Genomic DNA, 26,873 nt, shown 5'->3' with positions numbered 1-26,873 from the left:
TGTTGATGATTGTAGGCAAGAAGGGAAAGTAGAGGGCAGAAACTGGACCACTGTTCTAGGTGTTACCTCAGTTACCAGAAGAGGATTGTGGTAGTATTACATCATTACATTATCATCATCATCACACACATGTATATTTTCAAAGAAGGAAACATCAGTTCAAAAATCTCAAAAATTGGCCTAGAGAGGAATCCAGAATATGCTCTCACCAACCCTGGTCTGTCTTAGGTTATTTCTTAAAGCAACCATTATCCAGAGGGAAATAAATTATATTTCTTCAGTTCTCTTTTCAGTGGTATGGTGATTATGTTAAATCGAAAATTCAAAATGCAGCTCAAAAATAAGAGTGATTCTAAAGTCAAACACAGGTGAATAATTAACCACAATGTTTTATTCTCTCATACTTTGCTTCTCCCTACTTTTTCCCTACCGTCATCTCATCACCTGTACCACAGGATCACTGCTTTATCAGTTACCATCACCCATGAGATTCGGTGCTAGTTCCCCTGCTCCTCCCCACAGTTTCATTGATTTGTTTTCTAGGAGGTCCTGTGTGAGATGCTAGAAATAAGAACAAATTTGATTTGAGCCTTGATTTCATGAAGCTTAGAGTCTAGCCTTGTATGTAGATATCTTGAAGTGAAGTGAAGTAAAACTCATTCAGTCATGTCCAACTCTTTGCAAACCCCACAGACTATAGCCCACAAGGCTCATCTGTCCAAGGAATTCTCCAGGCAAGAATACCGGAGTAGGTAGCCACTCCCTTCTCCACGAGATCTTCCTGATTCAGGGATCAAACCCAAGTCTCCTGCATTGCAGGCAGATTCTTTACCATCTGGGCCACCAGGGAAGCCCCTTGGTACCTCTCAATTTGAATTTGTCCTCATTAAGTGTATGTACTTCATGTCTGGTTGCTGTTTTGTGTGAGTTCATACGTGAATATTCATGAGAAAGAGAGTTTTGTAATATGTCCCTGTTAACAAGCATTGTAGTTCTATTCACTAATAAGCCTGCGTCAATACAGTGAGCATAATAAAGCCAGTGCTCAGTGTCATATAAAGGACTCTCCAAAGACTTACACACAATTACAAATTTCAGAATAAAGAAGCATCATGTAATATATGGATGTATATTTAATATCTTTTAAAGGCCAGGTCCCTTCTTTTTTCCATTTAAAAAATTTTTATCTTCACACATGGCATGTGGGATCTTAGTTCTCCAACTAGGGCTCAAACATGTGCTCCAGCAGTGGAAGCATGGAGTCTTAACCACTGGACCACCAGGAAGGTCCCAATGTACATTTATTTTTACACGTGGTCTGCTTGGTCCATACGTGTTTGGTGACAGTTTACAGGAGTGTGTAATAACTAAGTGACTAAATTGGAAAGAAAGACCAATCAGTCAATCAGTTTGTTAGCTTTACAAATGAGGAAATGATAGAGCTAAGAGGGTGAATATTGAAGGGACCTGCCTGCTGTCACACAACTGATTAGTATCAGAGCTGAGACCCCATCTCAAGTGATTTGACTTCTAGGAGAGAACTTTTTCTTGTGCATTACAGATGCTACACTACGGGAAGGTCATCCTCACCACTCATCCTGATGGAGCCAAGAGTGTTGGCTAAAAGCAGAGACTCTAGACTCAAACAGAATTGAGTTTCAGACCTGATTTTAGCAGCTACCAGCTCTGAGTTCTTTCTGTCTAAGTCTTACCATCTGAATCTGTAATAGAAGGAGAAGCATATCCTACCTCATAGAGCTGTAATAAAAATAAGAGGACTTGATGCTTAATGCAATGTTTGGAACATACCAATAGTAAGGTGTGCTGGAAATTAACTTTTATTATTATGCAGACCTAACTGAATACTTTTTGTGTCAAGGGAAGAAGATGAAGAGGTTCTAGAGATTCTCCATAGAAACTGAGTAACTATAATAAGTATTCAGAAAGATGTCATGGAAAGAGGATTCCATAATATATACATAAGACCATTTCTGGGGAATTCCCTTGTGGTGCAGTGGTTAGAACTCCAAGCTTCCACTGCCAGGGCCCAGCTTCAATCCCTGGTTGGGGAACTAAAATCCCAGAAGCCATGTGGTTCATCCAAAGAAAGAGAGAAGACCACTTCAGACTTAAAAGAACTCTCATCTAGTTTAACCTCCTTGTTTATATTTCCTTTGCTCTATGGTGTATCTTTCCTCCATTTCTTTAGCTGAGAAAGGATAGGGCCAGGGCCTACATGGAAATGCTTTGGGCTGGATTGAATTCTTTGGAATGGAGACAAAGCCAGTCAGAAATAAGAGATAGGAAATACTGGAATGCAAACATGGGGTGAAAATTGGAGAAGGAGTGTGGAGGAATCCTCTAGAGAACGAAACATGTTATTTAGTAAGTAGAGTATTACTACTTGGGGCTCTCCATGTGGTGCTAGTGGTAAAGAACCCATCTGCCAATGAAGGAGAGGTAAGAGAGGCAGGCTCAGTCCCTTTGTTGGGAAGATCCCCTGCAGTAAGAAATGACAACCCATTCCACTATTCTTGCCTGGAGAATCCCATGGACAGAGGAACCAGGCAGGCTATGGTCATAGGGTTGCAAAAGAGTAAGACATGACTGAAGCGACTTAACACTAGTATAGGAACATTTCCCCTGCCCACCTCCAATCCACCACTTAGCAGGTCCAGGATAAAGAAAAAGGTAGGAAGGAATAGAAGTGATGTAGGTGCCTCAGTAAATATTTTAAAAATATGAGGAAATTAGTATTTATATTAATAATTTGTAACTAAAGTCAAGTTCAATATCATTTGCCCTCCTCTCACTTTTTTAGTAGTGTGATACATATACACATTATTGGTTCTTATTTTTTTTTTGGGTTCTTATTTTTTTTTAAGGCAATGTAATTTTCCTGGGATGAATTTATTAGGATAGCATATTTAAGTGGTTATAATTCCAGGAAGTCATTTGAATAATTAGAATCAACCACTGCCTAAAATATTATCAAACCAAAGAAACTTTACCATCACTCTGAAACAATCTACCCTCTGTGTGTTTTTCGAGATACTCTAAATGAAAGCAAGGTTACATTGGCAGGTATGTTCACATGTTTACAATTGTTGTTAAGTTTAAAGGAAAAGTTTGGAGCAATATTTATGGTATAACACCTGTATGGCTCAATACTTAATTGTTTATGGATATATGTATCAAAGAAGGTCTAGAAGACTGCCCCCCAAAATGTGGGAAGTGGTGAGGGGAGACCAGAAAGGCTACAAATTGACCTCACTTGCTCTTCTACAGTGTGACCAGTTTTAACAATGAGCACTATTAGTTTTACCACTTAAAATGTGTTTTAAAGATATAAAACAGTACTAGAATAAATCCCACTTGATCGTGGTGAATGATCCATTTTATGTATTGTTGAATTCAGTTTGCTAATATTTTGTTGAGAATTTTTGCATCTATAGTCATCAAAGATATTGGCCTGTAATTTTCTCTCTTGGTTTCGGTATCAGGGTAATGGTAGTCCTGTACAATGAATTTGAGAATGTTCTATCTTCTTCAATTTTTGGAATAGTTTGAGAAGGATAGGTATTAACTTTTCTTTTTATATTTGGCAGAATTCCCCTGTGAAACTGTCCAATACTGGACTTTTGCTTGCTGGGAGTTTTTTTTTATTACAAATTCAGTTTCACTACTAGTGATCAGTCTGTTCCAGTTATTCTTCCTGATTCAGTCTTGGCAGGTTGTCACAGTAGCCTTGTAAAGTGCCTGCTGCTGTGTCTTGGTGCTTTGCCCATATCATGGAGTGGAGGTCACGATGCTAGGCTTCCAGTACCAACACTGATCCAAATATGTGACCTTGGCTATTCTCTAGCTTTACCTTCTTGATCTACTAAATGAGAGATTTGGACTAGATAATCTCTGAGGTCATTTCCATCACTATAATTAGATATTTTATGCTTCTAAGTGTTGAGAGACTAAAAGACATTCCTGCACTGATCTTTGTATGTAATCAGCTGACACTACAATTTAGGATGTCAGACTATCCTTATTTTATTGCTGATTTGATTTTGGTTAGAGGCTGATGGGTCTCTAGTGTACATAATTACAATTGACATTGATGGGTATAGAGCAGTTCACAAGGTTTATTAAAGCCAGCCATAGAATTTGAATGTTCTGGGTTCCCTTCAGCCTTCTCATAAACTATAAATCATCCTAATATTGAAACTTGACCTTCCTCAGTATGAATAAAGGCTTCTGGATTTCAAAGGCATTTGTGAGTTTGCAGTGTCCCTGAATACAATGTTATCCTCTGAGTCACACACTGAAAACCCAGTTCTAAATAGATCTTATTGGGTGTTTGGTTTAAAGGTGAACTCAAGCAAATCTATTATTGAAAATCTCGTTCCTGGTGCCCAGTACCAGGTTGTGATGTACCTAAGAAAAGGCCCTTTGATTGGACCACCTTCAGATCCTGTGACATTTGCTATTGGTAAGTTGCCAGCCACAAGAAAAATACCTTTATCAGAGTACTGTTTGGAGGGGTGCCATGTCTAAGTTCTAGTCATTATCATCAGTTATGGGAGGTCCATACTTGTTCTCCCAATATTCAATCCTCAGAGTAATTAATGACCACAATTGTATACCTGGAAGACATCCTTAGCATTCATTACTTAGGAAAAAGAAAATCTCAGGCAAATATGGTTAGTTTTCAATGATTGCATCAAAAAAGTGAAATACCTAGTCAGTCAGTAAGTAGAGATGTGAAGCCATTGTTAAGATATTAAACATTCCTTCTTGACTTTCTTTTTTCACTCCCCTCCCTTCTTCTTAGTTCCAACTGGAATAAAAGACTTGATGCTCTATCCCCTGGGTCCTACAGCAGTGGTTTTGAGCTGGACCAGGCCTTACTTAGGAGTGTTCAGAAAATATGTGGTCGAAATGTTTTATTTCAACCCTACAACAATGACATCAGAATGGACAACCTACTATGAAATAGCAGCAACTGTCTCCTTAACTGCCTCAGTGGTAATTTTCCTTAACCAGCTGTCACATTTTCCTGTGTCAACATGCATTCACATACTAACTGTGTCTGAAAAAATTATTATGTCTGTAAACTAGATCATTTGTAAACACATGCAGGTAACGTGCTACTTTCAAGTTTGGGATTGTTTTAGCTCTTAATTTTATTTTTGTATTTTGACAGAAAGAGAAAACTGTGTGAAACTGGCTTTCACTCTTAATTGAGTGTATTTGCTAATCCCCAATTTAGTAGACCTGTCACATGCTTGCTTCTTTGGTGGCTCAGCTGGTAAAGAATCTGCCTGCAATGTGGGAGACCTGTGTTGGATCCCTGGGTGGGGAAGATCGCCTGGAGGAGGGCATGGCAACCCACTCCAGTACTCTTTGCCTGGAGAATCCCCCTGGACAGAGGAGCCTGGTGGGCTATATAGTCCATGGGGTCACAAAGAGTCAAACATGACTGAGCAACTAAGCACATCACATGCTTATTGTTCCTTTCTGCTCCTAAAACAGAAAACATGTTTTCCTTTAGTTATTCAGTAGTGAGTGGATACTTCTTGAGTGATGACTATTCTTAACATCAACAAATCAGTTAAATACCTGCAATGTCAGACCATTAGCGATGTTCTTCAAATGAGCAGGTAAAGATTGCTCTTTCTGAGACTGGAATAATTTTAGAAGTACGGGTTATCTACAGGTCACACAGAAAGCAAACAACTGTCCACTACTCAGTTGACAACTCTCATGATTGTCACCCAGTATGAACACATGCTAACAGTCCAAGATGAGAGAATGTAGAATTGTGAAAGGTCATGTTTTAGAAATAGGAAGATGTGTCCGTCCAGTCACTTACAAATAAGTGCCAGTTCACTTGTGTAATTTAAGAAACTGCAAATGAAAACCCATTTTCAAACTATCTATATCTTCAAATAATTTTTTAAATTGTGTTAAATTTATGTGTATCATTTTATTTACATCTCACTTAATTCCAAAAAGAATATTTTAATGGAAAATTTGAGAAGTACAAAATCAACTGTAGACAGTAAGTTTCCTCTGTCCATGGGATTTCCCAGGCAGCAATACTGGAGCGGGTTGCCATTTCCTTCTCCAGAGGATCTTCCCAACCCGGGGATTGAAGCCGCATTTCCTGCATTGACAGCCGGACTCTTTACCACTGAGCCACCAGGGAGGCCTCCCAAAGGCACAGAAAGGAAATTAAAAATTACTCATTTTTTCATAGCCTAAGAGAAATATATAACTCTATTCCAAAAATATGATTTTCCTTCTGGGCCTTTTTCTTCTTGCTTTTTTTAGAGGATAGCGAATCTGTTGCCAGCATGGTACTACAACTTTCGAGTTACCATGGTAACGTGGGGAGACCCAGAACTCAGCTGCTGTGACAGCTCCACTATAAGCTTCATAACAGGTGAGTGTGTGGGAAGTGGTCCCATGAGAACAGATGCCTATTTTGAGGGAGTTCTGAAGGGGCTCATCTCCAGAAAATGCCAGTCCTTCACCCAGGACCGATTGAACATCACTTTCATGGAAGACGCTGCTTCTGCTGCTGCTAAGTCGCTTCAGTCGTGTCCGACTCTGTGCGACCCCATAGAAGGCAGCCCACCAGGCTCCTCTGTCCCTGGGATTCTCCAGGCAAGAATACTGGAGTGAGTTGTCATTTCCTTCTCCAATGCATGAAAGGGAAAAGTGAAAGGGAAGCCGCTCAGTCATGTCCGATTCTGTGGGATCCCATAGATGGGCAGCCCACCAGGCTCCTCCGTCCATGGGGTTTTCCAGGCAAGAGTACTGGAGTGGGGTGCCATTTCCTTCTCCGTTCATGGAAGATGATATACTTGATTCTGAAAGTTTATGATTTGTTTAAATGATAGCCTTTAAAAATTAAAATACAATTTTTCTCTGAGTTACTGTCCTTGATTTCTTTTTATCCTGAGTCACTGACCTTGATTTATGCACCACTGTTTGGAATTGATTAGAATCGAGATGTAACAGGCAGAGCTTTCAGCTTCACACCACACTGAATTGATTTTATCCATTTGATAATTGTATTTGCTAGAGTGCCTCCATTTCCTTATTAATTAAGCCATTTGTAAAGTCACAGGCTGACTGCAGTATGGTCCATGGCAGGAATTAAAACAGGCTTGCAGACTTGTAGACTTGGGTGTGAGTCACAACTTTGCTGCCTCTACCTGTAAACTCCAGCAATTCTTCTAAGTCTCAGGTTTTTTCAGTTGTAAAATAAGGATAATAATAGTATCTATTATCTGTTACTATTATCTATTATTAGGTCCCAATTAAATAAGCTATTTAGCAAAATACATGGCCCAGACTTAAAGTACTTACAATACTATTAGTGATGGATCCTCAGAACCTTAAATTATGTATTAATAGTTCCGTATCATATATCAGAGACAGCAGAGGTGGGCGGAGGTAGCAATTAAGAAGAAATTCAACCAAGAACAGTAACCCTCGTTGTCTGAACTAAGATTGTTCAAGAACTTTTGATGGGACTGCAAAGCTGTCATTAGAGTTATACTGAGAAAAGAAAAATATTGTTTAGATGAAGAATAACTGTCAAAATATTTCCCTCACCGGACAGCTAGTTTTATAGGCTTAAGATGTATCAATTAAAAAACAATGGAAAGATAGTAATCTTGTGGATTCTTATACAGTTAACTTACATAGTTCACGGCTTTTCTTTACTGGCCAGTTTCTGGTACTTCCTTTGTTCCAGATGTTAATGGTAATATTAGAGTAGGAGAGTGAAAGGCCACCATAAAAAGAGAAAATGCCAATTATTTGACAAGCCCTGTGTTAGGCTTTTTGACTGCATTAATAATCACATATTTAATTATAATTAAACTTCACTGTGTAAGTAATTCATACACTTAACTTGATTGAGATGAGTGGTCTGAGAATGCTCTTTCCTTTTCAGAAGGAGAAGCTGTCTAGAAAAAGCCCAGACTTCACATCTGATCACTTATTGAGCAGATCTGACCTTGCTAATTTCCAGCTACAGAACTTTGAGCAAATTAACTTAAGGATCCTGAATTTCTATTTTCTCACCAGTAAGACTGAAAATATTGCCTAACAGGTGGCTAACTGGGCAAAATTAACTGTCTTAGAACTCACTGCAGTGTCGGGAAACTACCAGGACAGAGGCTCTGTGGTGTCTCCCAGGGGTGACATCAGAAATGAAGTATTAATAGGATTTGGAGTTCTGGACCCAAGTGCTTTAGGTGTGCCTTTCAAAGCTGGAACCACCTGGGAATAGACAGAAATCATGAGATAACAGTTTAGGTGGACAAAGCAAGTGTGCATTCATAAACTTTGGTTAGTAAGCAAGCTACTTGCCTGGGTGAGCAGTCTGTTGTCTCCAATGAATTGATCTTTGGGAATTTCTGATTTTTTCCTGGGATCAACTACTAAGTCCTGCTGACACTGGCAGTCCACAGTCTTACCTAAGCATATTGACACAGATGGCCTCAGTTTCCATATCTATAAAATGGGCATAGGGACTTCTTTGGTGGTCCAGTGGCCAAGACTCCTTTGCTCCCAATGCAGGGAATTCAGGTTGCATCCCTGGTCAAGGAACTAGATCCCACATGCCCCAACTAAAGATCCTGCATGCTGCAATGAACATCGAAGATCCCACATGCTGCAAATGAGACCCAAGGTAGTCAAATAAATAAGCAAATAATTTTTAAATGGGCATAATAATACCTCACAGGGTAATTGTGAGAATTAAATCATGTAATCTAAATTGTTATTAAAATATATATGGTACCTGAGCTTTATTTTTATAACTATATCTAAAACTATTTGAAAATTTAGCCTTTTTAGGGGCAAAGGGAGCTTTCTTCCCTCATTTCAATATTAAAGTAAGTGAAGATCTGATACTTCACTTTCATATGCTTTTTAATCGTGATCCAAATTGACAAATTGTGTAGTATAAGAGAAAATAGGAATAAAATATTTGAATAAGGTCTGACTTTTAGGCCCTCAAGTCTACCATCTGGCAGGCAACTTGTCTGCAAGTCAAGTTCGTAATCACACTAGTGTACCAAGTAATGTTCAATAAACAAATAGTGACCTCTGGTGGTCTTTCAGCAACACACCGGATTTGAAAGCAACAACATCAAGGAGAATGATCTGAAGACTTGGTACTTGTGATGGGGAGACGTATATGTCTGGCTTTGTAATTTTATTTTTTTTAACTCTTTATTTTGTACCAGGGTATAGCCAGTTAACAATGTGATAGTTTCAAGTGAACAGCAAAGGAACTCAGCCATACTTGTACATATATCCATTCTCCACCCAAACTCCCCTCCTTTCCAGGCTGCCACATAAGCAGAGTTCCATGTGCTGTACAGCAGGTCCTTGTTGGTTATCTATTTTAAATATAGCAGTGTGTACATGTCCATCCCAAACTCCCTATCATTTTAAATATGTGTCATGTCTTCACTCAAATTAGAACATGAGAATATACCCTTTGAAGAAGCATTAAGCATAGGTACTTGTAAATAATGAAGTATGTAGAAATATGTTAAGCCAGGGTTATTATGCTTTATTAGAATTTTCTGCATTATGATATGGGTTTGTGCTACTTGTTATAGATATTGTTGACAATTTAAAATTTTCATTGTCAAATATATAGAAATGCTATTCATACACAGTATGAAACAGAAATGTATTTTTTACTCTGTTGAAATCTCTTCAGTAAACAATTATTTCTGAAAATATATGAATATTCATTATATGTATTAGGGCATGTTGAAAAAAATGTCTTTTTTTTAAATTACGATTTATTATCTTATGTATTTATTTTTGGCTGTCCTGGGTCTCTGTTGCTGCACGCAGGCTTTCTTAGTTGCAGTGAGTGGGGCTACTCTTCATTGCAGCGTGTGGGCTTCTTATTGCAGTGGCCTCTCTTGTGGATCACATGTTCTAGGTACATGGGCTCAGTAGTCATGGCATTTGGGCTTAGTTGCTCCCCAACATGTGGGATCTTCCTGGACCAGGGATCAAACTCATTTTTCCTGCATTGGCAGGTGGATTCTTTACCACTGAGCCTCCAGGGAAGCCCCAAAATAAGTCTTTTTTAATGTGTAGAAATTCTCCTCCAACCATTAGTTGATTTGGGGCTGAATCTTGCAAAGAAAACTTGCTTGGCTATATTCAAGATCACATGGAATTTAAATTCAACTGTGTATGTGTTTGCTGAAATCTTCAGAATTATCAGTTACTCTTAAAAATAATTAAAGTATGCTTTCAGAACTTATGTATTACAAAGCTTGTGATGAACTCTCGTCCCCTACTGGGATTCTTAAAAATTTTAAAGTGTAAGATTATAAAATAAATTAATAAACTTGGTGTTAGAATTTAGCTTTGAAGCATGATTTTCAAAATCCCTTCCTTCCTTTCTTTAATACTTGCTTCAGCAACTTTATTTAGAGCCCTACCTTCCACAAAGCACTGGGCTACACAGTCAATGCCATTGTCTTGTTATCTTATGGACATATTATTTATTTTTCTGTCCCTTTACTCACTGATTCTACTGTCTATCCTGTAACCTTCTTTGCTGCCACAATAAAAAAGATTTATTTTTACAGGACCCCAGAGTTTTCAGTACTGCTTGGAAAATAAGTTCACCAGTGCCTTAATAATATTAATTTATTGATGCAGCAACAAATTAACCGAACAATTGACCCAAACTAGTTAATGTTTTAGTAATCTTATAACTGAAATTTTTGTAAAAAGGCGTGCTCTCCTCAGGCATAGTTGAGTCTGACTGTCCTGGGTCTGAGCCACGCAAGGTAACATCCCACAGAACAACTGCCCACCTCATACCATCCAACTTCACTATATTACAGACATGTCCACGAGTCCCTAGGACTATCATGCGTGCTGTTGTGCATGCATGCTAAGCCACTTCAGTTGTGTTCTAACTCTTTGCAATGCTATGGACTGTAGCCCTCCTAGTTCCTTTGTCTATGGTATTCTCCAGGCAAGAATACTGGAGTGGGCCAGTATTTCATTCCTGCCCCAGGAATGAAACTCCCATCTCTTATGTCTCCTGAATTGCCAGGCGGGTTCTTTACCACTAGTGCCACTTGGGAAGTCCATCATGAGGTGTGAATTTTAATTCTTTAAACTCTGTATAGAGTTTGGTTTCCCTGGTGGCTTAGATGGTAAAGAATCTGCCTGTAACATGGGAGACCTGGATTTGATCCGTCTGGGGATCCCTTTAAGAAGATCCCCTGGAGAAGGGCATGGCAAGCCACTTCAGTATTATTGCCTGGAGAATCCCCATAGATGGAGGAGCCTGGCGGGCTGCAGTCCATAGAGTCACATAGAGTTGGACACGACTGAGTAACTAAGCACAAGCTCTGTATGGGGTTTCATGTTCTATTGATAAGTTCTTTAATTACTGGTAGTCTACTAAATTAAAGTGTGTTTCTTTCCTCCATTGTAGCCCCAGTTGCTCCAGAAATCACGTCTGTGGAATATTTCAACAGTCTGTTGTACATCAGTTGGACCTACGGGGATGACACCACAGACCTCTCCCATTCTAGAATGCTCCACTGGATGGTTGTTGCAGAAGGAAAGAAGAAAATTAAAAAGAGTGTATGTTTCTTTGAGTCCCAGTATTGGGCACCTGACATTTATTTGCATATACTATTGAAAATCATGAAGCAAACATTTACTGAGACATTAAACAAGTGTTTGCATGCCAATTAGCACTGTTTTTGGTTCTGGAGATTGTGTGTGTGTGTGTGTGTGTGTGTGTGTGTGTGTGCATGTGTGCGTGTGGACGCACACGTGCTCATGTGCATGCTCAGTTGTGTCTAATTCTTGCAACCCCAAAGACCGAAGCCCGCCAGGCTCCTCTGTCCGTGGAATTTTCCAGGCAAGAATACTGGAATGGGTTGCCATCTCCTCCTCTAGGGGATCTTAGAATCCAGTCTCTCTTGAGTCTCCTGTATTGGCAGGCAGGTTTTGTTTTTTTTTAACCACTAGCACCACCTGAGAAGCCTCTCTGGAGATAGGATAGTGAACAAAATTGAAGTCCTTTTTTGATAGAGCTTACCTTTTAATTTTTAATAGTTGTAGTTGTTGTAATTGATTTCACCTATATTTAAAGTTACGATTTGAGCTTTTTCTTCGTAATACCAAACATTTTCAAGAAAATCACAGTATTTTCACTTTTTTCTCCATATGTCCCTAACATCCTCAATATTTGGAGACTTTGGAAGTACTGATTTCTCTCCTGGTTTATTAAGCTTTTGCATTGTACTAGTTAGGGTACCAACTAAACAATTGAAATAAAAAAATTTTTTAAGATTATGGTTTAAAAAATATCAACATCTATATCTCTCTCAAGGTGCCCAGGACTAAAAGGGTACCTCTGCCATGAGAGATTATTCAAGAGTCCAGATTTGTTCTATTTTGCTGCTCCATCTGCCACTGCGTATAGTCATCACCTGCATAGGTTAACTCCACTCACCTTTACAGCCACATTCCAGCCTGCGGGAAGGGAAAAAGAGAGGATGTGGAGGCCCAGCACTTAAAAGGTGTGAACAAAACTCTAAGTTGACCATGAGACTTCCTCTAACAATCCATTGATTGGAATTGGGTCACATGGTCCCCACTATCAATATTAGAAACTGGAAAATGTAGTCTTTAGTTAAGAAGCCAGGTGTCTGTGGATATGGCTAAGTTTCCTCTGAGCTTCTCAGCTTGGGCTGAGCAATGTTCCTATTTTTGCAACCCAGTAATTGCTTTTTCTAAAATTTGCTGTGAATGCAAGAGGGACAAAAAAAATCGTAGTAATACGTACTCCAAACAAAGGAATTAATCACAAAAAATTGTTCTGATCTGTGTTGTGCTTATTTAGAGCTACCTTGTATTTGGCTCAGTTGAGGAATTTGTATCATTTTCAGAGGAAATAACATATCCATAAGGTTTAATCAGCTGTAGACTGCAGCACAGAACAGAGATGGGAGCCTGTGATAGCCCTACAGCTTGATTTTGGTGATCTTGCAGGTAACGCGCAATGTCATGACTGCAGTTCTCAGCTTGCCTCCTGGAGATATCTACAATCTCTCTGTAACTGCTTGCACAGAGAGAGGAAGTAACACCTCCATGCTCCGTCTTGTCAAGCTAGGTAAGAAGAGAACACAGGTGTGTGTGTGCAAGTAATCATGCTGGAGGACTAGTGTTTGTATCTCTTGGTTTAGCATGGTCTTCTCAACTCAAAGAAATGGAAAAAATTGGCTCAGTGTCTTTTATAAATGCAAAAAAGACTTTACACTATCAAAAAAAGTACATTCAACATATGTTTCTGTGAGGACAGTGTCTACTGTGTTGGGAGAAGGGAGTTCATTGTTCATAATAAGATTAGAAGAATCACAGAGTCTTAGGATTTTAGAGATGGAAGGACCTTAGCTATTATCTAGTGCGATATTCTCAACCCTATCAGATACTATTTCCCTTTTACATAAATAAAGCTGAACTTCATACATAAAATAATCCACATATTGATTTTTCAAATTTGATGTAGCATCCTAACTCTAAGATAAAATCAAGATAATAGGACAATAATTTATATTAAAAAAATAACATGGATTCCCTATGTATGTGTTCAGGTACAGCTTTTCACTCTTCTAAAAGTCGTAATGGGACTACTTGATGACTACCTACAATGAAAATGAATAAATATGAGTTTGTAAGAAGTAACAAGAACTGTAGTTCTTCCATACAAGAAGGATAAAACATAAAGGAATGAACAAATTCATATTAACTCATTTATTACTATTAATTAAAAATAAATAACTGTCAAGCTTAAGTGTAGCTGGGCCCTAGAATAAAAACTAGAGTTAGGAGAAATATTAAGACAGTAGATATATTTGCTTATGATGAAAGAAAGTGGAAGATAATGTTGGTTAGAATGAGGATAACATGTTAAGAAAAATGATGAGCTATAAGAGAAAATGAGGAAAATATATTCTTACAAATGAGCTGGAACTTATTGCATGGTGTTAAAATAATTATATTATGAAAAGCAACTGGGAAGTGACACTATGTAATGCAAAACGCATCTTCTACACTCAACAATACCATGTGTTAAAATATTTAGTTTCCGGTACTTAAAGGGACCTCAGAGATGATATCCTATAATTGGCAAAAGAGAACATATTGGCAAAAAGCTGGGTGGTAGACTTCTTGGGCAGTGTCAGTTTAAGGATGATAACCCCACAATAAATGCACATCAATACCCAATTTTTACAGCAGAGACCTCATCGTTTTAATCATTGAAAATAAAGTCTATACGTGACTAGATGTCATGAGATCATTTTGTGATCAATAAAAATATTGAATAATTACATTGTACACCTGAAACTAATGCAATATTGTGTATCAGTTATAATTCAATAAAAAATGAATTTACATATAGAGTGGCAATAAAAATGTTTTCAAAACACTTAGTGCAACTTACTGACATCATCATTTCCGATGTCTGCCAGCTTGTACTCTGTGTCGGAGTCTGTCCATAAAAATCTCAAATCTCTCTAATATGTTCTATGTACTGCTTAAGTGAAGATGAACCAGGGTGATTCAGTAGCAGCTTAAATACCAGGATCAGTAGTGCTGTCAGTGATGCTTTAGACTCTTGGAAAATCTGAGACAAAACAAAACACAATATTTTCTCAGATTATCCACTATTTGCATTTTCTCTATAATTCAATGCACAAGACATTAAGTTTTAAATCTTTTTTGTCTCCTATTTGCCGTGATAAAAACTAAACTCTTGCACTGAAAACATTTAGAATTAAATAGATAATTGAAAATGCATGATGTACTAAATAGACAATATGGGCAGTAAACTATTGAGTAGTTTTTCAGTATCACTTTTAAAAATGTATTGAAGTACAGTTGATTAACAACGTTGTGTTAGTTTCAGGTGTCCTGCTAAGGGATTCAGGTAGACATATACATGTATCCATTCTTTTTCAGATTCTTTACCCATATAGTTTATTAAGAATATTGAGTAGACTTTTCTGTGCTATACAGTAGGTCCTTGTTGGTTATTTATCTTATATATAGCAGAGTGTGTTTGTTAAATCCAAGCTCCTAACTTATCCCTCCCCTTCCCCACATTTTCTTTTCAGTAACTATAGCTTTGTTTTCTAAAACCATGAGTATGTTTCTGTTTTTCAAATAAGTTCATTTATAGCATTTGTAAATTCAATTCCACCTATAAGTGATATCATATGGTTTGTCTTTCTCTTCCTGACTTACTTTATTTAGAATGATAATTTTTTCCAATATTAATTGTGTGATTAAGTACTTGTAACTATATTTATAATGAATTTATTCTGGTCACAAAATTAGAAGTTTATGTGGAATGTGGGACATGGGACAATTTTTCTCTTTGGAACTTTCTCGATCATAGAAAGACATCTAGAACTTCTGAGCCCTGCCCACAGAAGTCTGATTGACTTTGTGACTTTGTGATCTTTTGTGACAGCTAAAAACATTTCTGCAAATTTCCAAGCACCCTTAAGGGGGCTCTGCTGCTCTTATCAAGACTCATGAAAGTGAAAGTGAAGTCGCTCAGTCGACTCACTCTTTGCTCACTCTTTGCTCAGTCTTTGCTCACTCTTTGCGACCCCATGGGTTGTAGCCTACCAGGCTTCTCCATCCATGTGATTTTTCCAGACAAGAGTACTGGAGTGGGTTGCCATTTCCTTCTCCAGGACTCATCAAGACTCATGAGTTAAGTTCAATCTTTCTTGCACTGCCCACAATCTACTCCTCCCTAGCAGTCTATACTAGAATTTCAGGAATGTGGAGATCACCAGTTTCCAATACTAGATAATCTATTTATTAAGAAAAAAATAATCTGCTTAGCAATTCCAACCATTATCTCTGATTTTTTTAATTTAATTTATTTATTTTAATTGGAGGCTAATTACTTTACAGTTTTGTGGTGGTTTTTGCCATACATCGACATGAATCAGCCAAGGGTGTACATGTGTTCCCCCATCCCAACCCCCACTCCCACCTCCCTCCCCATCCCATCCCTCTGGGTTGTCCCAGTTCACAGACCCTGAATGCCTGCTTCAAGCATTGAACTTGGACTGGTCATCTATTTCACATATGGTAATATACATGTTTCGGTGCTATTCTCTCAAATCATCCCACCCTTGCCTTCTCCCACAGAGTCCAAATGTCTGTTCTTTACATCTGTGTCTCTTTTGTCTTCTGTATGAATGTTAGTTCAAATTTGCTTCCAGGTAACTGGAATTACTTGAAGACTCTGCCTGCGTTCCCCAGGGCTTTCTCTTTCCAAGTTTCTAGATGCTTTCTCCAATTCATTTGGTATGTTGGTCTCCCTTACAGTGAAAGTTGAAGGGTGGTCTTACCAAAGTAGCCTTCAGTGGCCTATTGCTTTGCTGTCATTTTTACGTGACATTATGAATGATCTATGAAGTCTCAGGAATATGGGTTAAAGTCATAAACTGGAACAATTACACTCACACAAATAGGAGTGGGAGTAAGAAACTGACTTTGTTTCCCAAACTTGCCATTGGGTTTTGAGCTTCCATATTTCTCCATTAATGAACAGGATTGCCTATACCAATTTAGGAAGTTCCTTTAAATGTTTCAAGTAGGAAAGCAAGTTACCACAGCAATTATTTCTAGTGAATCATTACCCTTAGAATCAATCAGCTTTTCCATGTTGGTATATTAATATCAGACAGAATATTCCCTCAGTCTTGTTCCTCTCTGAAAGCAAGACAATCTTTATATAATATATCTGTCCTCAGCCTTTTTTTTTCTGGAAACAAAATAACATACTTTTTATCCATTTGTCTAAAGGTCTGTTTTCCATTCTCTAATCATATTATTGTGTTTTATAAGCTATTTTAATTTTCTACAACACAATGCCTTCTCTGCTGTAGATACTTAATAGGTATTTGTTGAATGGAAATGAAACTACAGACTTCAAAGTTGAAATTATTATTATTGTTAATATTTAGCCAAAACAAGTTCCATCTTTCAGAGAAGTGAAATATTTTGCTTTAGTAATAACTGAATTGCAAGTTTTTTTCACAAAACATTCATTCTTGCCATCTGAGGAAAGAAACCATTCTATCAGTGAATCCAGAACAATATAAATTAATCCAGGATGGTATACTACCAAAATTATCCGATTATTATGTCATCAATGGACATCCAGGAGAAGACAGTACTGCTAACGGTGCTGTTTACAAGGCTTTGAGCCAGTCATCCCATTAAGAATTTTAGATTGCCAAGAGTTTCATGGTACTACAGTGATAAATGATGGCAGTTCCCTTTGGTAGTCAATGCAAATTTCAATCAAATCTGAATTAAGACTTGTCATTTTACAAGTACTCATTGGTCTGCATGCAATCATGGCTTCAACCAGCAACCAGTCATAAATTCTAGTCTTGGTGAATCCACCTGGAGCTCTGGTTGAAACGTTAGGAGGATTTGTAAGTTTACATCAGACAATCAGTTTTCCAATTGAAAAAAAAAGGAAAAGAAGGAAGGAAGCAGTCAGGGAAAGAAATAAGAATGAAAAAAAAAAAAATAAGAATGAGATTCATAAAATAGATCAATGGTAATGTTGCAGGAAGAGGGACCTGAGAGTAGGCCCAAGAGTGGGCTTTTGTTTAACACTTGGAAATGAATTGTCTGAGGAGACACACATACTGACAAAGCAAGAGATTTTATTGGGAAATGGTGCCCAGGTGGTTAGCAATAGAGTAAGGGAAACCAGGAGAACTTCTCTGCCATGTGGCTCACAGTCTAGGGTTTGATGGTGATGGGATTAGTTTCTCTGGGCAATCATTCTGACTCAGGATTCTTCCTAATGGCACACACATTGCTCAATCAAGATGAATTCCAGCAAGAAAGATTCTGGGACATTGGTGGGACATTTGGACTGAAATTTCTCCTTTTGACGTTTTCTGAATTCTTCCAGTTGGTGGTAGCTTGTTAGTTCTATGTCCCTTACCAGGACCTTCTGTTGTAAGATAACTCATGCAAGTGGTTACTATGGTACCTGGCCTGGGTGGGTGGTCTCAGTCAGTGGTTCCCCTAACAGTAATAGCATATCCATTCATTAATTTATTTAACAAATATATGCTGAGAAACTTCTAAACACTGTTCAGATGCCAGACTTCTTATGTATGTGTGCTCAGTTGTGTCCGACTCTTTGCAACCCCCCTGGACTGTGGCCCACCAGGACCCTCTGTCCATGGGATTCTCTAGATGAGAATACTGGAGTGGGTTGCCATTCCCTCCTCCCAGCAATCTTCCCAATCAAATCCAGGTCTCCCACATTGCAGGCAGATTCTTTACCTTATGAGCCACCAGGAAAGAGCATTAAAATAGGGCAGTACAATGCAGATGGCTTTCCAGTAAAAGCTTTCTCTGAAGAAGCAATGAGAAGAGATCTGAATAACAAGAAAGGACCAGCCATGAAAAGGTTGGGCAAGAGCACCTGGGCAGAATGAATCAGGAGAATTCAGATTATATAGGATTATAAGGCTTGGAGTTGAGATTTTATTTTCAGGTTGCATATGTGAAGTCATTTAGAGAATTAAACAAATAATCTGACTTATATTTAAAACAATCCTTCTGGTTGCTCAAGGGAGAAAGGATTTGGAGGTCAAAAATAAAGGTAGGGAACCAGTTAAGGGGTTAGTCATCACTAACCTTAAAAACAGCATTCTAATTCAAATAAGTGCCATGGGAAATGATGGTGACTTTGACCAAAATGGTAGGAAGGGAGATGGAGAGAAGTGGGCAGAATTCTGGAGCTGTTTTGGAGGTTGTGGCCACAGAACTTTTTGATGGGGTGAAAACAAGAAATGAGAGAAAGAGAAAGAACAGCTCCTAGACTTTGCCCTTGAGCAACTAGGGTGGGGGTCGGGCAATTTATTGAGATTGAAAGGACTAGAAAAACTAGAAGAGGAGTTACCTGGGCACAAGTTGAGAGTCAAGGATTCTTCCTCAGACATTTAAAAAAAAAAATGCAGTTGTCGAGTAAAGAGACTATTGATATGTAGTTAGTGTTAGTCACTCAGTTGTGTCTGAATCTTTAAGACCCCATGGACTGTAGCTTGCCAGGTTCCTCTGTCCATGGAATTCTCCAGGCAAGAATACTGAAGTGGGTGGCCATTTCCTCCAGGAGATCTTCCAGACCCAAGGCTCGAACCTGGGTCTCCTACACTGCAAATTCTTTACCATCTGAATCACCAGGGAAGCCCATTGATATATGTGTCTGGAGGTCAGGGGAGAATTCTAGGCTGGGAATATAAATCTGGGAGTGACTGAATAATTAGATACTAATTAAAAATAGAGAAAAAGAGCTCTGGTCTAGGCAAGAAGAGCTACTCCAGTATTTAGTGATTGAGCAGAGAAAGAGGAGACAGCAAGAGAAACATGGAAGAAAGAGGCAATAAAGTCAGAGAAAGGAAAAAAACTGTATGTACACCAACATTGTAAGAGGTCTGCTTTATCCTGACCACAGACGTGTTCAGACAGGTTCAAGGTAAGCACTCAGATAACTTTAGCTCTGGAAGAGATTTGGAAACAATTTAGTGTCATGTCCTCCCTTGGGCAAGCTGAAATCTAGAGAAATCTGACCCACATTACACACTGTTGAGCCTGGATCTAGAAACAGTACTTTTTAATCTGTTTAACCTTTTTAATCTGTTTCTTGCCTTTTCCTGGATTGGGGGTGGATTTTTTCTAAAACTTCATGTTTCTATGAACACATTTAACAGAGCAGGGAAGAGCCTCACACCCATTCCTGTGGCTTTCTGTTCCTGTTTGGGAATTTGAGCATTGTGAAGTTGACTTGATTTCCTAAGTCTCAGTCATGAAAGTTTTTATATAGATTAGAAATCTTTAAAACATAATTTGACTATGGACACAAATATTAGGAATTGGAAGGGATATTTGAATCTTCTCACTTCTCCTAACTTTCTCTCTCTCACACACACATCAAATTTCAGTAGATTACAAATAATTATATCCATTTTGATGAAATGTAATTTCTGACTTTATAAGAGCCCAGCCATTGCAAGGTGCTGGCCTTCTGAGTCTCATTCTCAGTTGAGAAAATGTGTTTAATTCTTGTGTTGAAGTCACTGAGTTTACAATTTTAAAAATAGTTACTTAGGTATAGGCAATCCTTATTTTTGGTAAGAAGTGAGTGAAGTGTTGTGAGTCACAGCCAACTGATGTCTAAAGTACCACTCCCGGACCACCCATTCCTTTCTGTGAATCCTCTTCCAATGAGTGACTAACTTGTTGCTGCTGCTGCTGCTGCTAAGTCGCTTCAGTCGTGTCCGACTCTGTGCGACCCCATAGACGGCAGCCCACCAGGCTCCCCCGTCCCCGGGATTCTCCAGGCAAGAACACTGGAGTGGGTGCCATTTCCTTCTCCAATGCATGAAAGTGAAAAGTCAAAGTGAAGTCGCTCAGTCGTGTCCCTGACTCTTAGCGACCTCATGGACTGCAGCCTACCAGGCTCCTCCGTCCATGGGATTTTCCAGGCAAGAGTACTGGAGTGGGTTGCCATTTCCTTCTCCAATGCATGAAAGTGAGAAGTGAAAGTGAAGTCGCTCAGTCGTGTCTGACTCTTGGGGACCCCATGGACTGCAGCCTACCAGGCTCTTCCGTCCATGGGATTTTCCAGGCAAGAGTATTGGAGTGGGGTGCCATTGCCTTCTCCGGACTAACTTGTTATCCCCCACCAAAACAAATAAGCAGAAATGAGTTCAATAATAGGATGAATACATCTGTGTCAATGTAGCACAGAGAGGGGACAGGAAAATGGACGAATGAATGGATTGAAGGGAAGAAGGAAGTGAGAAAGGAAAGAAAGTATGCATGTTATTTATATCTATACATAGAGACAGATATTTTTATTTCGGTTTCCCTGGTGGCTCAGAAGGAAAAGAATCTGCTGGCAATGAAGGAGACCTGGGTTCAATCCCCAAGTCAGGACGATCCCCTGGAGAAGGAAATGACAACCTATTCCAGTTTTCTTGCCTGGGAAATCCCCTGGACAGAGAAGCCTGGTGGACTACAGTTCATCGGGTCATAAAGAGTCAGACACAACTGAGCAACACTTTAGGTAGTTATTTTATTAATTTGGGGTAATCGTATGACTGTGGTGGCTGGCACAAAGTTTATCGAGTAGAACATATATATATACACCACCAGTCAATTAGCAGCTAATAAAATAACTAAGGTACTCTACTTTTAAAAAATTAATTTATTCTATCAACAAATCTGTACTTAACATTTATGGTGTGCTACACACTAATCTAGGTGCTGATGATACAGAAATGAATGAAGTTGACAAAAATGTCTACCCTCATTCTCATGGAGAAAAAGAAATGATCAAATAAGCATAAGGATGTCAAGTGGTGATGATTTTTTGGAGAAAAATGAATCAGCAAATGAGAAAGGAAAGGAAAGTTCTAGGCAGCTGGGGGGATGCACTTTTTGCAGAAATGGAGATAGAGTAAGCTTTACAGTGAAGATGCTATTTCAGATAGATCCTGAGGCAGCTGCGGGAGGGAGCTGGGCAGGTAACTGGGAGAAATTATAAGAAGCAGCAATGTAGGGAGGGAGGTAAGAGGGTGGCTCAGGATGGGAGGATACATGTGCACCCATAGCTGATTCATGTTGATGTAATGCAAAATCCATCACAATAGTGTAAAGTAATTATCCTCCAGTTAAAATAAATTAATTTTTTAAAAGAAAAAGAATACTATATAAGTGGAATTATACAATATGTAACTTATCAGGAATTTTTTGTTCGCTTGGCATGATTTTCTGGCATAAGATTCATCCAAATTGTTGCATGTATCAATTGTCATTCCTTTTTTAGTGCTGTGTAGCAGTCCATAATGTGGCTATACCATAGCTTACTTAATCATTTATCCATTGAAAGCCATCTGGATTGTTTCTATTTTGGGACTATTACAAATAAAGCTGCTATGAACATTTGTGTAAAAAAAAAAAAAATCAGCAATGTGCCCAGCAAGTTCAAGGAAAAGTCAGGAAGGCAGTATGGCTGAAATGGAACGAACAAGAAGAGGGAAGAAGGGCAGCAAGGGAGCAAATCATGCAGGGTTTTTGTCTTTCATGTTTTATCTCTGGCTGCTCTGGGTCTGAGTTGCTGCGTGAGGGCTTTCTCTAGTTGCAAAGAGCAGGGGCTACTCTTTGCTGTGGTGCACAGGTTTCTTATTGTCACCTGCGAAGCCGAGAAAATGGGCAGTAGCTAATGATAAAAGGATCCAGTGGCATTTGTTTAGCTGGTTTTTGTTTTATTTTTCCTTCCCTTTAAGTGGATTGAAAAACCTTGTCTTTGAGCTAATCAGAATGATTCAACAGAGCAGGGGAAATGATGATGCAGGATAGTTAGAGGTGAGATTTGTTGGGGTGGTGTCTTTAATTGGGCCAAAGGATTTTGGACCAGTGGAGGGGGTGGCCTTAGGCTGGGTGGCTCTGTAGTAAGGTAACAAATGACAGAGTACATGGGCATTATGGGGGTGTGTGAGTAAATGGAATTAATGGAGGAAGCTTGTAACAGTTTTCATCTGTTTGACCTCTTATAAACACATGAAATTTCCTTTGGTTTGCAGAGGAAACCCACTTGCATTGATGAGGCTGCCATGCATATCACTGTTGCATGGCTCCATTCCTGGGCGCAAGACAAATCTATACCTGTCCTCAACATATGTCTCCCCCATTTCTCATCACGGTGGTTTTCTGAGTAACGCTGAAATTTGCCAGCTGTCCACAGCCCTGTCACACTTTCAGCAATTCCTTAAAAGCATTTGTCCTCCCCACTGTAAAGTGACTTGCATGTTTTGCTTGTTTCTCTTCAATATATTACAAGAATCTGGATGCTGGACTGATGGGGCAGCTATTGTGATGTCTGGCACAGATTAAATACACAATCAAGTTCCTGCTCTGGAAAAGTTGGTCTTCTGGACAAAGGAAGTTTCCAGAAGTTTCATCATCTGGAAGTTTCATCATCCCCAGTTATATGGAAGTTAATGGAAAATGTTCATATGTTTAGGAAGGAAGTCGGGTGCAGAAGGGAGACCCTTAACTGGGAGTATTTGCCTTCACAGTCAAATTGTGTCATCTTAGAAAAATGACTCAGGCCCTTTGAATTTCAGCCTCCTTTTCTACAGAATGAGGTTCTGGACTAAGTGATCTTTAATGTTCCTTTCAGTTTTAGGATTTAGTTCATAACTGAGTTCAGAGTAAAGGCAATGAGGCAGATGACACAGTAAGAGTAGTGACTTTTTTCTGGGAATTGTGCAATATGTAAGTTCTAACTTAAAAAAAAAATGCCAAGCAAAAACACATATTCCTGGAACCAACAAAGGAGGAAGTAAGATCTTTTGTTTTAAACTAAGTAAAGTTCAAAGAGAGATTTCTCTGAAAAATGCTATAAATCTATAGAAGCTACTTGAGCTGTACTACCATAAACTTACCCAATGATTCATAGAAAAGGATTTTACTCTTGCCATCATTTAGCCATCAAGAATTTATTTAAAATGTAATGGAAACAACAGGACTTCCCTGGTGGCTTGGTGGCAGCAAATCCACCTGCCAATGCAGGAGACAGAGGTTCAATCCCTGGATCAGAAAGATCCCCTGGAGAAGGAAATGACAACCCACTCCAGGATTCTTGCCTGGAAAATCTCTTGGACAGAGAAGCCTGGTGGGCTACAGTCCATAGGGTTGCAAAAGAGTCGGACAGGACTTAGCAACCGAACAACAACAACAATGGAAATGAAGGGATTCCTGAGAAAAGTCTATGTTCTGTACATAAAATGGGCCTAATATAATTTAATGCTAAACATTTGCCCGAATTATTATATATTCTCCAGTGTTACTGTAATGTTCTAATTACTTATGAAGTTTATGTAGGAAAAGAAATCTGAAGTCAATAAGAGAATAGGCCTGAGAAATGTCAGATCTAACAAAAGTGTCTTCTTTAATAAGCATTTTCCTGTATTTAATTTCATGGCATATCAATCTTAACTCACCCTTAGGGTTTTTTTTTTTTTTTTTTTTTTTTCCTTTCAAAGAGTGCTCTCTTCTGCAGATGTTGTTTTTAACCAAGTTGAATGTAACTTATGCAGCTTTAACCGCTTAAGTCACAGATGTTTTCTTTGGCCAAGTTCTACGGTTTACACTGCTTAAGGTAGAAGACTTGAGTTGAGGAAAATAAAAATAGATTTCAAAGACTTACTATACTATAAATGTTAAAGACCAACTTTTGTGTGAAGAGGATGGTAGCAATTTACTGTCAGTCAGGCTGAGGACTGAAAATAGATTTTGCCATGTCAGTCATTTTTTACAATGTTTTTCTATTGAATTCTCCATATCTTCAATGTCACACATTTGTAAAACGACTCACTAATTTTAAAGGTGTAAAACACAACCAGAATAAAACCAGTTGGCTTTCATGGATAGCATCTTAGCCTCATTAACATAATTCAATCAGCAGCTAAACAAATGGGTCACATTAAACTAAGAAACAATATAATAACTGTCAGAGAAAGACGGATTTTAGGCAATAAATATCTTCCATTCTGATCCAAGGCTGAATGTTATACCTGACTCCCTTTGGAATTCCCGAGGAAAGAAAGAGATTTGTGCTGGAGCAAAGAATGAGAATCAAATACTTGCTCATACTTCACTAGAGGTCACTTCACTCCCCAGAGATCCAGTATCGTGAACCTCTCATAACCAATCCTACATTAAATGGGAGGGATAGCATCATGGCTCTCCATTCAGCCCATGTTCTGTGCCTGGTACTTCATTTCCTATAAAATTAGGTGGATTCCCAACTCAAACAGGAGTGGCATTGAAGGGGAGAGATGAGAAGGAAAGAGAGGACAAAGCAGTCCAGTATACACTTGCAATGCTGAGAGTATTTAAAAACAAACAACGCTGTGGGCCTTCCTTGCCTGTCCAGTGGTTGAGACTCTGCGCTCCCAATGCAGAGGGTGCAGTTTCGATCCCTGGTTGGGGAACTAAGATCCCACATGCCACAGAGTGTGGCCAAAAATTAAAAACAAACAGCTGTGTATCTACATCCCATTTTGTAAAAATAGCATGTCTGTCTCTTTTCCCTGTGTCCATAGGTTTGCAAATCAAATGTCATGGATTTTGAAATTATTTTAAACCAAAAGACATCAGACATATGGAGAAGAGGAATTTTGAAAAAAATTTAAAATATCATTTAGATAGAAAATGATAACCAGAAGATGTTCCGTAACTAGTATGTCCATGACTATTTGTTATATACAGTGTCTTGTATACATTAAATTAAAGCTCATTTACTCTTCATAACATTAACAAAATCTTCATATCTCTCCCCTTTGTTAACTAGACTGAATTGGATATTTTGAGCAGTAAGAGACTGTATTAGTTTGCTAATACAAAATATTAGCAAATTTGGGGGCTGCCAAAACAAAATACCACAGACTGTGTGGCTTAAACAAAAGAAATACATTTTCTCAAAGTTCTAGAGGCTGTATGTCCAAACCCTAGTGAACTGTGCGTGCAGAGTATCCAGGTTGTGCCCTCCATAGTTGCAGGAAAACCAGCTCAGGGCTCCCGCAGATACTACATTATGGTGAGTTGTATAATTATTTCATTATATATCACAATGTAATAATAATAGAGAGGCTTCCCTGGTGGCTCAATGGTAAAGAATTTGCCTGCCAATGCAGTAGACGTGGTTTCAATCCCTGTGTCAAGAAGATCTCCCAAGGAGGAAATGGCAACCCAATCCAGTATTCTCTCCTGGGAAATTCCATGGACAGAGGAGCCTGGAGAGCTACAGTCCACTGGGTTGCAAGACTTGGACACAACTTAGGGACTAAACCACCATCATAATAACAAAAATAAAGTGCACAATAAATGCAATGTACTTGAACCACTCCAAAACCATCTCCCACCCCACCCTTGCCCCAGATCAGGGAAAACTTGTCTTCCACGAAACCGATCATTAGTGCCCAAAAAGTTCAAGACTACTGTTCTCAGCCATCCTAGGCTATTGGGCTGAGCTGACCTTGCCTTCTCATGAAAAGAGACACAGCAGCAGGGGGACCCTCTGACCAGTTTCTGCCAAGAATTTGCAAACTTCTCTACCAAACAGGAAGAAATGTTCTAACCCAGCATTATCCAGTTCAAATATGGTGAGAGCCACTTATGTAATTTTAAATTTCTAGGAGCCACACTACAAAACAGTAAAAAGAAATAGCTGAAGTTGAGTTTAATATACTTTACTTAACCAGTAAATCCAAAATAGTTTCATTCCAATATGTAGTCAGTATAAAGAACTATTAATGAGATATTGTTGTTCTTGCTTCATACTAAAATAAAGTCTTTGACGTCCAGTCTGTATTTTACTTTTATAGCATCTCTCAATTTAGATTAACCGGATGTCAAGCATTCAGTAGCCACATGTGGCTAGCAGTTACTATATAGCCCAATACAGTCCTAAAATTTTAATACATCCCCTGGGGCAAATGAGGCTTCCCTTGTGGCTCAGCTGGTAAAGAATCCACCTGCAATGCAGGAGCCTTGGGTTCTATCCCTGGGTTGGGAAGATCCCCTGGAGAAGGGAATGGCTACCTGGAGAAAGAAATAGCCACCTACTCCAGTATTCTGGCCTGAAGAATTCTGTGGACTGTATAGTCCATGGGGTCACAAAGAGTCAGACACAACTGAGTGACTTTCACTTTCGCTGGAGC

The 26,873-nt window shown here is 38.8% G+C and overlaps 1 protein-coding gene across 3 annotated transcripts in view; it reads left to right on the top strand.

Moving 5' to 3' along the window:
* The window catches only part of PTPRO (protein tyrosine phosphatase receptor type O), a 264,792-nt gene that overhangs the window by 172,376 nt on the left and 65,543 nt on the right, over nucleotides 1–26,873 (top strand). For all 3 annotated transcript variants that reach the window (XM_070790022.1, XM_070790021.1, XM_070790020.1), the window contains exons 8-12: nucleotides 4,363–4,483; nucleotides 4,826–5,019; nucleotides 6,328–6,439; nucleotides 11,504–11,655; nucleotides 13,075–13,195. In XM_070790022.1, coding sequence (XP_070646123.1) covers nucleotides 4,363–4,483; nucleotides 4,826–5,019; nucleotides 6,328–6,439; nucleotides 11,504–11,655; nucleotides 13,075–13,195 — 700 coding nt within the window. The remainder of the gene's footprint in view (nucleotides 1–4,362; nucleotides 4,484–4,825; nucleotides 5,020–6,327; nucleotides 6,440–11,503; nucleotides 11,656–13,074; nucleotides 13,196–26,873) is intronic.

This window comes from Bos indicus, chromosome 5 (assembly GCF_029378745.1).
Source record: "Bos indicus isolate NIAB-ARS_2022 breed Sahiwal x Tharparkar chromosome 5, NIAB-ARS_B.indTharparkar_mat_pri_1.0, whole genome shotgun sequence".
NCBI classification, from domain to species: domain Eukaryota; kingdom Metazoa; phylum Chordata; class Mammalia; order Artiodactyla; family Bovidae; genus Bos; species Bos indicus.
This window is presented reverse-complemented; position numbering and strand designations above follow the sequence as displayed.